Raw genomic sequence first — 15,028 nt, 5'->3', positions numbered from 1 at the left:
TTAAACCATGAATATTTTCCTACAGCCTTCAAGATGGACATCAAGATCCAACTAGGAAGGTAGAAAAGTTCTAGACTGTAGAACTCATTTTCAAGAACATGGATACTCAAATCAACAGCTGTAAGACTATTTAGCTAAATATTCACTGTTTCCTATGTATAAGACACTGTACTCAACGTGTGAGGTACATTATGCCTGTCTACTAGGAACTTAAAATCTGAAACCCAGAACAACATCCTGGGAAAAGTAGAAAGAGATGGGCAGAGGAGCCCAAATGAGAACCAGGCTTGGAGAGTAGGGGTATACTGGATAGTTCTCTTTCTGACCCAAGACGGAAAGAGAGAAGACTGGAGAGGTTAGGAGGCTGCAGAGCCATGAGTACGAGAGGAAGCACTATAGAAACTCAAAACAATGACTCATCAGTATGGGAGCAGGTACAGAGGGTCACAATCTCAAAATGAAGGAGTTAGAGATGGAAAAGAAGGAGTTTAAATAAAGAAAAGTCGTGGACCAAATAAATGTGGGAACTGACAATGCTGACTCACTTTTCTGTTTTTTAATATATTTGGATCAAGATTTGAGAAATAAAGATTGGAAGAAGACATGGGATTTTAGCAAACTATGCTGTTATCCACCATGCCATATGCACGCTAAGGTCAAATGGCACACAAAGCACTGTTTCAGTGTTTTTAAACACATCTTAACACATCAAGCAGAGGATTAAGGTTCTTCATACACATATAAACTTCAATAAAACTTTAACTACCCAATAGAAAAATTAGAAATAAAAACACAATTTATAGAAAAAAACACAAATGGAACATTTGAAAAACATATGGAAAATGCTCAGTTTCAGAAGCCAAATGCCATGAAAACAAGATTCCCAAATGGAAAATAGTTATGGTACAGAAAATATATAGTATACATCTTTACACTGCTTACTGGAGTAGGAATTAAGTCATCGATTTGAAGTACTTCAGCAACACACATACACATACCTTAAGATATTTGATTCCTTGACCCACTAATTATAGAACTTAGCAAAAGGAAATAATGAGAGAAACAAAAAGATTAATTTTCAAAGATATCTGTCACATTATTCATAAGAGTAAAAACTGAAAATGTTAATTTTATAACAGAAAATTATGAAATTATGGTTTTATGGAAATATTATGTAGCCATTAAAAGTATTCTCAACTTTTTCATGAAATGGAGACATATTCACAATATAATGTTAAATGAAAATAACAAGGATATAAAACTACCTACAGAATTATATGTACATATGGAGGGAAAAAAGTTAGAAGGAAACATATTAAATCACATTAACAGTAGTTATCCCTGAGTTGTACAATTATTTTCAATTCTCAATATATCTAGGCTTTTAAAAATTATCATACAATGCTTTACATGTGGCAGAAGAAAGGCTGCATTATGGTTTTATTTTCACAAGTCAATAGATTGTATTTGGCTGAAAAGGAAAAGTGAATTCCTCTTCATTTTTGAATGCTCAAGGCCTAATATAGTGTGTAACACAGAATAGACCCTCAAACATGGTTAAGCTAACAAAGGACTGGCTGGCTGTAGAGGCAAGACAGAGATACAAAGATGGAAAGAGGAATGGACAGATAGTTTTAAAAGTCTTCAGCATTTAGTAAAATTCATATCTTTTCTAGGATTTTTAGGGGATAAAAGGAACTCATAATTTGACAGACCTTAGAGAAAATAAAAGGATGAGGAAGAAAATTAAAGAAATGATCTTTTCAAGGATACAATGAAGTGAGAATCAGTTGAGCTAATTCTTCTACCAACTCTAATCCCTTTTCCAAATTTCACTCACATCTATAAACACATCTACTTCTTAGACAGATAAGAGAAAGTAACTTCAAAAGCAGTGACACAATTTCTCCTTCCACCTACCAGGAGGATAAATTTACATTCTCAGAACCACTGAAAGCTATGTCTAGGTGAACCCAACTCCTCCATAAAATCTCCAAGGAGAGCTATCAAAATTAATGCTTAAACTTCAGTGGACTACTGCAAGGGAGAGATAAGCCCACTGGATAAACAATTTTTTTCTTTCTTTTTTTTTTTTTTGAGATAGACTCTTATTCTGTTGCCCAAGCTGGAGCGCAGTGGCGTGATCTCGGCTCACTGCAACCTCCACCTCCTGGATTGAAGCAATTCTCCAGCCTCAGCCTCTTGAATAGCTGGGATTACAGGCACGCCCCACCAAGCCCGGCTAATTTTTGTATTTTTAGTAGAGATGGGGTCTCACCATATTGGTCAGGCTGGTCTTGAACTCCTGACCTCGTGATCCACCCACCTCAGCCTCCCAAAGTGCTAGGATTACAGGCATAAGCCACTGTACCCAGCTGGGTAAACACTTATTTTTATCTATCTTTGGACGCAGAGGCAATGAGGGTGGCTCTGCCCAGAAACTATCACATTTTCTTTGCGTATGCATAACTTCTTGGTAAGGAGATGCATTATAGATTATGTTTCAATTTTCCAACTTACCTGAGGGTAACAGGTATGTGTTCTTCACCCACACTGGCATTATGGTGACAAAGGCTTGGGCTCAATGCCCAAGGGTGAAATCTGGTATGAGTTTAAACTTCCTTAGACACGTGAACTTTGGAGAGACGAAGTGTAATTTATTATTTTATTGTGTTAATATTTCTTGCACCAGATTTGGGTTTTTTCCCCAATGTTTGCATCACCATTTTATCTCCCTCAAAATGACTGGTTGTTCTTCACTCCATAGACTCAAATGCCATTTCCCAGTTTCAAATCTCCACCAACAATTATAGATAATATCTCAAAATTACATTGGTTGGTGCAGGGAGAGTATAGACAGAGAGAAATGACATGGAGTGTTACAATCAGGCAGTTTAGGGCTTCAGTTCTTGCTAGCTTTTTGACTTTAGGAAGGCTATTAAACTTCTCAGAAGCTTGGGTTTGGCTTTTTTTTTTTTTAAAAGAAGCTAAGACCTTCTAGGCTGCAGAACAATTGTGAAAATTAACAGTATATACTATATGTACCTGGCACAGGGAACACATTCAGTAATAATAACTATTATTATCAATAATTCCTCGATAAATAAATCATTTATGGATTTCTTTTCAAACCATGCATTTTCATATAAATGCTCAAATGTCAAAGAAACATTTCTTTTCCAACTTTTTCCCTGTTGTGCTCATTATGAAGTCGATGTCTCCCGGTGTAGAAGAATAGCTTTACAGAATATTTCAGCTACAAACAAATTATATAAAGAAATAATCATAAGGAACCACAAGCCATTAAAATAAAAACATACATGAGGGTTAAAATTTAGGATTTGTCCTGAAAACATTTAAGTCCAGGATGAGGTAGAATTTAAAATATATAACAATTATTCCCAATATTTTTAATATAAAAAAAATTGAGCCCCCTACTGGTTTCAGGAACTTGCTAAAAGTACTCAACTTGCTGAAAGTACAGTCTAGTAACACAGATAACTATGCTCGTGAACGTTTTAAGATGTGATTTAAAGCTCTTGCCTTACTGTTTTCTGTAATTCTAAACTAACATACCATGAAATTTTCCCAGTCCAAATCAAGCCCTCACACTGAATGACCCCTCTTAAGCCAGATCCCCTAAAACCTCATCCCAACTTTGCCCTCTTTCTTCCAAAAAGCTACTAAGGCTCTGTCAAGGTAATGATCAATGACTATGGTAGGCAATTAATTCAGCTGTGCCTTATAAACAGGTCATTTTGGTGGTATTTTCAAGAAACCAGAATTTGACATCCCATAACAATAGTTGTGCATTTGCGGATTCAATCTAATGACAATGGCATTACAATAGACCTTCCGCTAGAAGCCTTGGCCGACAGGTAAACCACAACTATTCGGATTCTTTCTAATTAAAACACCAAGATTCACAAGCTCATTGTCCAGTCACAAAACAAGCAGAACACCAGCTACTTTTCTCAGCAAGTTGAAGGCCCCTCCTAGTGGCCAAGTGCTATCCAGACCTTTAAGAAAACACTTTTTTTTTCAATTGACTGTTCAAAATCAAGACCTTTTTGTCCTCAGGGTGATGGTACATCCATAGCGCAAAATGGAACACTGCAGCAATTACACCAATATTTCAGACTAGTTTTGAAAACTCCTCTGGGGCTTTTTGGCCCACACTAGTTAGATAAACTGCCCACATTGATCTAATTTGCTCAATAATTGCTCAATTCTCCAATTTATTGCCCAGATGTAGCCAAATTTCTCCCTGTGGACAGGGAAGATATATTGACAGCTTATGACTAAAATGCATCAAATTGCACATACTATTGCAAGTAAGGCAGAGGCCATGAGAGAGGGTTTAGGCACCGAAGGTCCCAAGTCCCCAAGTCAAAGGAGAAACAGCACAGTCGGGCACCACGTGACCACAGAAATGATGAGGCATCTCTTTGCTTCCTACTACAGAGAATCGCTATCTGAGCTGGAGACGCTGGAGCAGGAGGAGGTCAGTCATGTCCCCCATATACTTCAGAGCAAGGTCAACTCTGAGGATAGTGGATTCTACTCTTTCAAAAGCTCTACCACAGTGAGTGGCCCTGATCGTTGGTGACTGCTTCCTGCCACCACAGCTTCCAGCCACCAGAACTTGTAGGGATCTTTGAGACCTAGGAACACTTTTCAAACAAGACATCCTCAGGGAAGTCATACACATTCCATACCAAACAATTTATCATAAGCTCTACAGCAGCTGACATGAATCCCTCTTCCTTTCTGAGCTCATCCACGATGACATGCATCTCTCTCTTCTCTCCTGACTTGGTGAAGACTAAATGTTTGGGGTGGGTGGGGAAAGTAGGAGAGACAGAAGAGAAGCAGTGGGGGAAAAGAAGGAAAATAAAAACCAGCATCCATTCGTTCATGAATTCAGCAAATTATTATGTATACTCGTTATGTGCCAAGCACGGAAGATACAGTCACCATTTTACCCTAATGGATGGAGTTAAATAAAACCATCACAAACAAAAATATCTAATTACAAATCATTTTAGATGTTTGGAGAGTAAAGTATGGGGTGCTATAAAAGAGTCTCCCAACAGGAAGTGATCTGGTCTTGGGAATCAGAACAAGCTTCCCTAAAGAAGGAATGTCTGGGCTTTGCAGTGCCGCATGAGTGGGTGGAGACTGTCTAGGTATAGGGCGATGGGAAGGAGAAATGGGAGGAAAAAGAAAAAGCAGCCTAAGTAAAAGCCATGAGATATAAGGCCAGTGCTTCTCAAACTTTATTTGGAAAATGAACCTCTGGGATCATGTGGAATGGCAGATTTCAATTCAGTGGGCCTGGAAGAGGGACAAGATGCCGCATTTCTAACGAGCTCACAGGTGAGACCCACGTTGCTGGTGGGAGTCCTCCCTTTGTGTAGCAAGGATGGAGAGGTTCTGTCTGAAGGCCAGAGTGGCCAGAGCAGAGAGGACAAGGATGAGGGACAGTGATGAAGTCAGAGAGGTTGACAGAGGCTGGACCCTGCCTGGCTGCTCAGAACATCTTCAAGAATCCAGTCTAAGAGACAGGGAAGCCATGAGGATCTCCATTTTCTTTGCTTTCTTCAAGTAACCTTCCTTGGAGTTTCATTTTCCCTGGGAGACAGCACTTTGCAATATCTAAAGTGTAAGTGAGAGCAAAGGTGTTTATGGACTTCAGGGCTTCTAAGAGCCAATAAAGCACAGCTCCTTCATCACAGACAGCCCATTAACAACCCATGTTTATTGGTAAAACTCCTCTGAACTTAATACGCCTTTGTCAGCAAAAGTAATTGATCTTGGCCAGTTAATTTGGCTGGTTTTACAGACAGAGGACTTGCTGCTCTTTTAAGAGTGTCCTAGCACTCTGTGGGCTATACTCCCTCCTGTAAGCAATTTCCAAGAACACTGAGCCCCTGGGGTTCTTAAAATAGTTTGGTAAAAAGAACACAAACATCTCTCATTGGCACCTTGGTCTTTAGTCTCACAACATTGAAGACAGGTTTTACAGAAATATCTGTGCCAGCTGCTACCATTCTGTTTCCTGAAAAGTTGACTGAACAAAGCCACACAAAGCTGTTTGCTGTACAGTTAAGCAGGTAGGAAGCCAAGGTGTGCTTTAACCAACACTCAGTATACTTTATAAACTACTGTTTGCTTCAGTGTTAGGAAAGAATCCTCTTTCCATTTAAAAATGAATACAGTGCTTATCTGCACTGAACACATCTCATAAAGAATGCACTCTAGTATGACTCAGACTGCTATATGGAACAGCTAATGGGACTCAAGCTGTCACTCCCCTGATGAATATCGGGACTCTGAAGAAGTGATTCTCTTGGCTCTTTTATTTCCATAATGGGTAAACAGGGATGATGCAGTTTAACAAGTGATAAGAAAGCACTACGTTTTCTGAGTGAGTCATGATGATAGTCACACCTAAAAATGTTAGGTCTGCTTCTGGAATGGATAAAAGCAAAAGGTTGTGAAATCCCCTCCAGATAATCCGCAAATGTTATCATGTTCTCAATTGTCTGGAATGTCATAGAGATGGACCAGCTGAAACCAGGATGTACAATCATGTGTGAGGCATTTGTTTCATGATCTCAGGAATCCATCTCAATAAGACAGTGTCTTCCTGGTGGTCTGCCTCTCTGTCACCACATCACAAAAACATCAGCAGACAGATTTTCACAAATTCAGAGAGTGTAACTAAGTGGGTTGGACCACAAATACAAGCCACATGGCATATACAAGCCACTTGCCAGTGGGGACACCATGAAGAGTTTGCAGTTCATCCACTGGAGCTGGATAATACCCCCGAGGGATGCTTCACACACACACACACACACACACACACACACACAATTCCCTAGGGTGTGCCCCCAAGGCAAACAGTAAGCTAGTGATAAGGGGATATCTGACCAGAGTTACTCTCCCAGGCAAGAATAGGCTGGCCAGCTTGGAAGGGCAGAAGCTACAGGATGGAAGAGGAAACATTACTCTTTCTTAGTGTACTACATCAAAAGACAGCAATAGGAAAGAGGAACGGGGACAACATTGTTGAGCACCTGCCAGTGGTGCTAAGCACGGAGGAAGAGGGAGAGAAAGATGGCAGGGAAGCTATAGCAAATGAGAGCCATGGAGCCTCAGGAATACAAAAGAGAAAACATTTGCTTCTCCTTGGGGGAATCATGTTCTCAGGGAGTTGCAGTGGGGTGGTGATAACAGACTTGGAAAGGTCAAGATTCACCAGGTGAGCAAGCAGAAGAAAGGAATTACAGACAGGGTAGCAGCATGAGCAAAGGACTGGAGGCAAAAGAGAGTAATAGGTTTGGGGAAAAGCTAATGGCTTAGTCTTCCAAACATGTTTATGCATATGTGTGTATGCATATGCGTCTGCACATATACGCATACATATTCACAAATATATGAATGTATAGATGTTTACGTGCATATATATGGACACATATGCACATATATATATGTTGTAGCTGACTCTGTTGCTGCCGTACCCACATCCTCTCACCCTTACCACTTGGTGCATGCACATGCCCACACTTCTAACTTCCAGTCCAGTTAGTCCCTGATGATATTTTGACTTAAGCGATATGGATTCAGTAGAATATGTACTTTTGAATATCCATACAACTATTCTGCTTTTCACTTTAAGTACAGTTTTTAAGAAGCTTAATGAGCTATTCAATACTTTATTATAAAATAGGCTTTGTATTAGATGATTTTGTCCAACTATATGCTAATACAAATGTTCTGAGCATGCTGAAGACAGGCTAGGCTAAGCTACAGTGTTCAGTAGGTTAGGTGTGTTAAATGCATTTTTAACTGAAGATATCTTCAACTTACAATGCATTTATCGGAGCATAATTCCACTGTAAGTTGAGAAATATCTGTTGTTGTGTTTCTTCCTCTTGCTGCTAAAGACCACTCTGCCACTTGAGGGGTAGGCTGGAAATGCTACCCAATCAAGACCCCCAGGAGCAGCCCTCAACCAAAGCCTGGTTGGAGTTGGTGTGTAGACATTTCAGTTCTCTCCCTCCTTCAGTGAAAACATTCTGAGGCATGAATTTTACACTGGCTTCCAGACTTTCCCCAGCAAGACTAAGCTCTGGTCACACACAATGGTAGCTCACTTGGTGTCAGTCTATTTGTACTATTATAACAAAATATCTGAGAGTGGGTAACTTATAAAGAACAGGAATTTATTTCTCACAGTTGTGAATGCCGGGAAGTCCAAGATCAAGGTGCTGGCAGGTTTGGTGTCTGGTGAGGGCTGCTCTCTCTGCTTCCAAGATGGCGCCTTGTTGCTGCAACCTCCAAAGATGAGGAACGCTGTGTCCTTACATCGCAGGAGTGACAGAAGGGCAAGAGAGATGAACTTCCTCCCTCAAGCCCTTGTATAAGGACACTTGGCCATTCATGACAGCAGAGACTTCGTGGCTTAATCACCTCCTAAATGTTCCACCTCTTAATACCACCACAATGGCAATTAAGTTTCAACCGAGTTTTGGGGGACATTCAGACCATAGCACTTAGTGACATTCCCTCAACTGGCTGCTTCTTCATCCTTGTCTCCCCTCCACACTCTTCTGCCCATGCCTTCTGTATCTCCCAAATAAACTACTTACACATATATACTTGTCTCAGGCTCTGTTTCTGGGGCATCCAATCTTAAACATGTGTATGTTAGAAATGTGTTGAGAAGTATCTTAGAAATGTGTATGTTTGTATTTGTATTTATAGACATGTTTTTATATACTTATATATATGTGTGTGTGTATAGATACATGCAATTATAGATATAGAGATACACAAACAAATATATAGTCACATAAATACTATATACATGCTCCAGTGCACAATAGGTTTATATTTCTCTATATATACATCTTTCTATTTTTACCAAAGCAAAACAGGTTTTTACATACAGTCTTCATTTGTACAAGGGAAGCTGCAGCCTAACATTATGAACACCCCTCTGGCAGCCTCCTCAGTGGGGCATGTGGCCTCGCACAGGTCCCATCTAAAACCCTTCTTCAGCTTTGCCTCCTCACGCAGCAAGACGGCACCCCACACCTGCACGCACCTCACATGCCAAAGCTTCCAAGCTGGCTGCCAGGGCAACACTGGCAAACTCCACACCTCCTAGTTAAACTCCATGCCTCCAGGCCATACATTTGGAATATTCCATTCTAAAGTGAACAACTCCACAGTTACCATCCTCAAGAGAGGGCCGTTTGCTGCCAAGACATTACTTTTTATTTTAGTGTACTCCATCAAAAGGTAGCAAAAATGAAAGAATATTAAAAACCAGATTATTTTACTAACAAGCTACCAAAAAGCGAGCTTACACCTCAAATGTGTGTGTTCATAAAAGAAAAACGGCTCTCATGACACTCCCCATACCCAAGCTGGTACACAAATGTCCTATCCTCAAGCAAGAACTCCATTGCCTCTCCCATTTATTCTGTTAATCTAAAGACTGATATCAGGAACATAATCAAAGTCATCAGTCGCCCTTTGAGTGCTGAGGGTGGCACTGCAGAAAACTAGAAAGAATACAGGAATACATGAAATTAAATACAAGGATATGAGAAAGGAATAGACTCCAGGTCTGGCAAGAACTCACTAGGCAGGAAAACTTGGTGTTTCATTCATCATGCATTGTGTTTAGAAACATATGAAATTAAAACGCCTGTAGTACATTTTGGTTTGTGACCCCTGTACATATCATCTCTAAGCTCATTTCCAGTTCCAGCACTGGAGAACTCGGCTGGCTGTCATTGGTACAGCTGCAGGAACTTTCCATTTTCTTTACCACCTTCTAAATTTCCTCTCCAAGGAGGCTCAGCTGCCTGACCTTGGCACACCTTTACCCAGAAAGGCAGTTCGTTCAGATGCACATTTACAATTTCCTATTGAAATATGCCTTGTTTTTTCTCAGCCTACTCCCAGAAGCATAAGATTATTTTTAAAAAATTATCAGAAAGCTGCATAGTTTACAGTATGGAAGAAATAAAATTGAGAAATGGGTAATATTTAATGGCAAATAGAAATCATTTACATAAAAAATAAAGCTATTTAGGCCAGGCATACTGGCTCACACCTGTAATCCCAGCATTTTGGGAGGCTGAGGCGGGCAGATCACTTGAGGTCAGGAGTTCCAGACCAGCCTGGCCAACACGGTGAAACCCCATTTCTACTAAAAATACAAAAATTAGCCAGGCATGGTGGCGCATACCTGTAGTCCCAGCTACGCGGGAGGCTGAGGCAGGAGAATCACTTGAATCTGGAGTCAGAGGCTACAGTGAGCTGACATAGCACCACTGCACTCCAGCCTGGGAGACAGAGCAAGACTCTGTCTCAAAAAATAAAAAATCAAAATTAGCAGGAGAGGAACAACATGGCGATTGAGTTGGAATATGCAAGCTCATGGCTATTTTCATGAGTACTTTGTGTTTTTTATATATTATTATATATGTGATGTATATTATGTATATTGCATATGTTTTATATCTACATATATAGACACATACATATATACTCTCTTCCTCCCTCCCTTTCTTTTTACCTCCTTCTACCCCATACAAAAGTCATATTTCCTTGGTCATATTTCCTCTAATCTGTATTCTCTAGGTTGGGTGCATGTGTACTGAAGGGAGGAGGAAAGATTTTCAAAAAGACATGTAGAGAAACAACAAATGCTATGATTTATGATGATCCACATATGATTCTGTTTTGGTGAAATTAGGATGCTAGAGTTACCCATGTATTTTCCTTTTAATATTCTGAGATGCAGACTGAGTCACAAGTGACTTGGAAAATGTATGTTCTCTATTATAACAGATTAAAAGCTTAAAAAATAGAGTTTGTACTAATTCCCTACTGTAAATAACTTGGAGCAGCTGGTTAAGACTAGATTCTCTGTCACTACCACCACCACTGACTTCACCCTAAATTTAACATATATTAATGAAAAAGATCCCTTTAAAATAATAGCATGTGCCAAGTTCTTTTTTATATCTAAGCTTGTTGGAGAGATCGTTAGTATATGGCTTAGAATTCAGTAATGCTTGGAAAGACAAGCCTATGACTTCGTCTGATTCCTCCTCTGCCCTGAACCCACCATTTCAGGCGATTTCCTCCTATCCACTCTGCAACCTGTAAATGAGCAGCCCTCAAACCAGGTTCTCACCCCTCAGGATGCACAGAAGCAAGCTGTGTTTGTCCCCATCACTTTTTATTTGGCTGCACTAAAAAAACAAGCAGCTGCCTCAGTAAGAAGCTCCTCAACCCCTGAGGAACAGAAAATCCATGCTTTCCCCAAAAAAAGGAGGCACATGGAGGAAAGGCAGCCTCTCTTCCTCATGCTTCGGAGCGGAGTTTCTCAATCGGGAGCAAGTTTGCCCTCCATGGGCCAATGGGTGGTATGCAGACATTGGTGGTGGTATAGCTGGAGGGGTTTACTGGCACCCAGTTGGTGGAGCCAGGGGACCCTGCTAAACATCCTGCAATGCACAGGACAGGCCCATGAAGAAGAATTTCCCAGCCCAGAATGTCAGTAGCACCGAGCCAGGTGGATGAGCTTTTCCCTCGGCTCCACATCAGGAGGGACTGACATTTCCCCAGAAAGGAGTCGAGGGAGAGGCTGTAGAGACCAGGGGTGCTCTTGGTGAGTACAAGCAGCGCTTAGCCCGAAGGACACCCTGCGAACATCCACAGCAGGACTTACAGTGCAGGAACACTTGGTACATTTGCTTCCTTCCGGCTGAAATTCCTCTCCTTCTTGATACTGCACACCCTCAAACACACACCCTGGAAAGCAGTGAAGAGTTTAGAATTAGGGCAATGGCCACTGTCATTCAACCTGACACAATCCTTCTATCCACAGTTCATCCATTGCCTATCTCCACCCAGCCGAGTGTCCTCTTCAACCAGTGGACAAGATTGCTGCATAGTGTGAAAAGAAAAAAACAGAGGCAAAAGATGGGCATGGGACCCAAAACCCCAAAGATCCTGGAAAACAAATAAGACATTGGAACCCAGGACAGCCCAAGGGGCAGCAGTGCACCATAGAGAGCCATGCAGGGAGCTGTGTGGTGATCATGCTGCCCACTGCCAGAGGGGCCAGAGGAGGCAGATGGAATGCCAAGGGAGAGAAGTCAACCATGAACTCAGAGCAGATGACACCAGGGGCTCCACTCGATGAGTACCTAAGAATGGCACAGCCTCTACCACATCCTAGGTACCCCTACCTCACTCCATATCCCCAATGATCCTACAAAGTAGGGACTTTCATCACTCTTTTCACAGATAAGGAAAATGTGGCTCAGAGGGGAAAGTAACTCACCCCAGCTGGCAGGTGGCAGAGCTAGAATTAAAAATCATTTCTGACCCATCTGCTGCACTGTTCAGAGGACCAGGTACAAAGGCAAGAAGGGGCAGAGGCAGGACAGGAGGTATCACACGGGTTTTCAGCCCCACGCTCTCTGTTAAAGGGGCTGTGGCCCCCTCCAAGCTTGAGCTAATAATAGGACCAAAACCCAGGAGGTGTCCCCTATTCAGAAAGATGTCCGGGACACTGCCAAATTCCAAAGAGAGGTCATAAATGGCAGGACGCACAGAGCAGACAGGAACCCTATGTCACACAGGCCATGGGACAACTATGAGTTAACAGCCAAGCCACTTTCCTCAGGACTGACCTCACAAGATGCTGGGCCAGGACAGCTGAGGTCACTTTCTCCATGGAAGACAGTGCTGGGAGCAGAGCTAGCAGTGGGCAAAACTTAGCCAAAGCAGGGTCTTGTGGAAGACTGCTCCATGCCCCTGAGAATGAGTGTTCAAGGCCTGCCAGCTAAAGCCATCTGCAGAACCCACCAAGCTCTTGGAGCTGCTGGTTCCTGACAAAGAAGAATGGGCATTACCCCCACCTGATCTGGCCACTGACCTTATTCATCTTAAGCTAGATACAGAGCCCTTTGTTAAATGGAAGACATGCAGACAAGTGCTACTGAGCCTGAAGTTGCATTACCAAGTGAAACTGTGGTTTAAAAAAAATGCCCCAGGCATAAGATCTGTATTCTAGTGGCATGCAGAGTTAGCAATCAAGCAGCTCCTTGGTATTCTCAGTGATGCCAGAAGGCTTGGTAAGTGTGGGACCCTCCTAGTGGCTGTATCTCAGCACTGTTACTATGGCAAATACCCAGTCGTCTCTCTTTAAGGTGCACTTCCAACAAGGCAGCTTCAGTTCTTTCATACAGGTTTGCACCACTGATTTTGTCATACAGATTGCCAGATTAACTATAACAATCTACACTTGACCACTTAAAGGAATTTTAAATGAAAATTCTATGCAAATTGTTTCCATCACAACCCACCATTCCTGAGCAAAGAGCCCAGCGAAAACGAAGGAGCAGTCGACCAAGAATGCCCTAAAATCTGCTTCGGGAAGAAACTGACCACGGATTACGTGTTTGTCATTATACAGAATGCCATTTCCTGATCAATGCCAGTCCTTCCGAGTGACCAAGGAGGATATCCAAGGCTTCTCTTGACTCTCCCTCTCTAGATTTACCTGAAGACTCCCTCACAAGACAAAAGATAATGCCTCGTGGATACAGTTCCTTCTGGATCCTCCAATTTGCATCCCAAAGGCTGGCCTTTGAAATTAAGGAGAAGGAATGAAATTGATTCATGACCCCATAACTGAGGACACAGAGCCTGCCCAGGTGTCAGACGGCTGGTGGGTGACACTGGCACACCAATTCTTAAAGATTTGCCTCCCAGAGCACCTGGACCTAAGCTTCTCAATTCTTGCGGTGTGTACGGGCATGGGAGGTAGTGCCCTATGGTGGTCAGAAAAGAGGAGGGGCTGGATCCCAACCCCATCTTTGGCCCTTACTCACTCACAGACCTCAGGCAGGCACTTATTCTCGGTGGGCCTAATTTCTTCTTGTGTAAACAGTGGATGGCTGTGAGGACTTAGCACTGTAATATGAGCAGTCATGGAGTTCAGCCCTTTCCTTCCTAGAAACCCAACCAAAAAGAGAGTGGAAGAAGCAATGGCTCAAATATAACTTCAATTGCTGAAATAGATCACTCTGCTGTTTGTGTACCCACAGTTTCAAAGGCAGCCTGAAAATACGACTATCTTCTAAGTGAGGAGAATGTTCTACAGGGTGAAATGTCTTGGGCTTGAAGTGTTCCATTTCATTATTGTTGGTCCATGACAGATCCCATGGTTATGAGGAGGGGGCAGCTCTGAGTTGATTCTGTGTCAATAAAGCAACAGTCGGCCAGGCACAGTGGCTCACGCCTGTAATCCCAGCACTGTGGGAGGCCAAGGCAGGTGGGTCATGAGGTTAGGAGATCGAGACCATCCTAACAGGGTGAAACCCCATCTCTACTAAAAATACAAAAAAATTAGCCAGGCGTGGTGGCGGGTGCCTGTAGTCCCAGCTACTTGGGAGGCTGAGGCAGAAGAATAGCGTGAACCTGGGAGGTGGAGGTTGCAGTGAGCCGAGATCGTGCCACGGTACTCCCGCCTGGGCAGCAGAGCGAGACTCCACCTCAAAAAATAAAATAAAATAAAATAAAATAAAATAAAATAAAATAAAATAAAATAAAATAAAATAAAATAAAATAAATAAAAAATAAAGCAACAGCCTACTCAACACAACTGAATTCATATTTAAGAGCTATGACATTTTTAAATCTGTATGGTATATAAAATATGCTCTGTTATCAATGTCAGGGTTGGCTATGTATAGAAATTATCTGGGAGATCTGAGACCCCAGAGTTCCTCAGAGATTCTGATGGAATTGGTTTGGGATGCAGCTTGATCATCAAGATTGATTTTTTTAAGGATTTCCAGGTGACTCTGGTATGCAGCCTGGACAACTACTGATCTCATTGAATAAAGATCCTGTAGGCATTTAAGGATACAGTTAGGCGATACAAACCTTTCAACGCATTCTGAAGGAAAAGCACTCAAGC

The 15,028-nt window shown here is 41.9% G+C and overlaps 1 protein-coding gene across 2 annotated transcripts in view; it reads right to left on the bottom strand.

The window, feature by feature from the left end:
* The window catches only part of LOC105475843 (BMP binding endothelial regulator), a 246,167-nt gene that overhangs the window by 164,740 nt on the left and 66,399 nt on the right, over nucleotides 1–15,028 (bottom strand). For both annotated transcript variants that reach the window (XM_011731390.3, XM_011731391.3), the window contains exon 6: nucleotides 11,765–11,847. In XM_011731390.3, the coding sequence (XP_011729692.1) occupies nucleotides 11,765–11,847 (83 nt within the window). The remainder of the gene's footprint in view (nucleotides 1–11,764; nucleotides 11,848–15,028) is intronic.

The sequence above is a fragment of the Macaca nemestrina genome, chromosome 4 (assembly GCF_043159975.1).
Source record: "Macaca nemestrina isolate mMacNem1 chromosome 4, mMacNem.hap1, whole genome shotgun sequence".
Lineage (NCBI taxonomy): Eukaryota > Metazoa > Chordata > Mammalia > Primates > Cercopithecidae > Macaca > Macaca nemestrina.
Note: the sequence above shows the minus strand (reverse complement) of the source record. Positions and strands in the feature narration are given on the sequence as shown.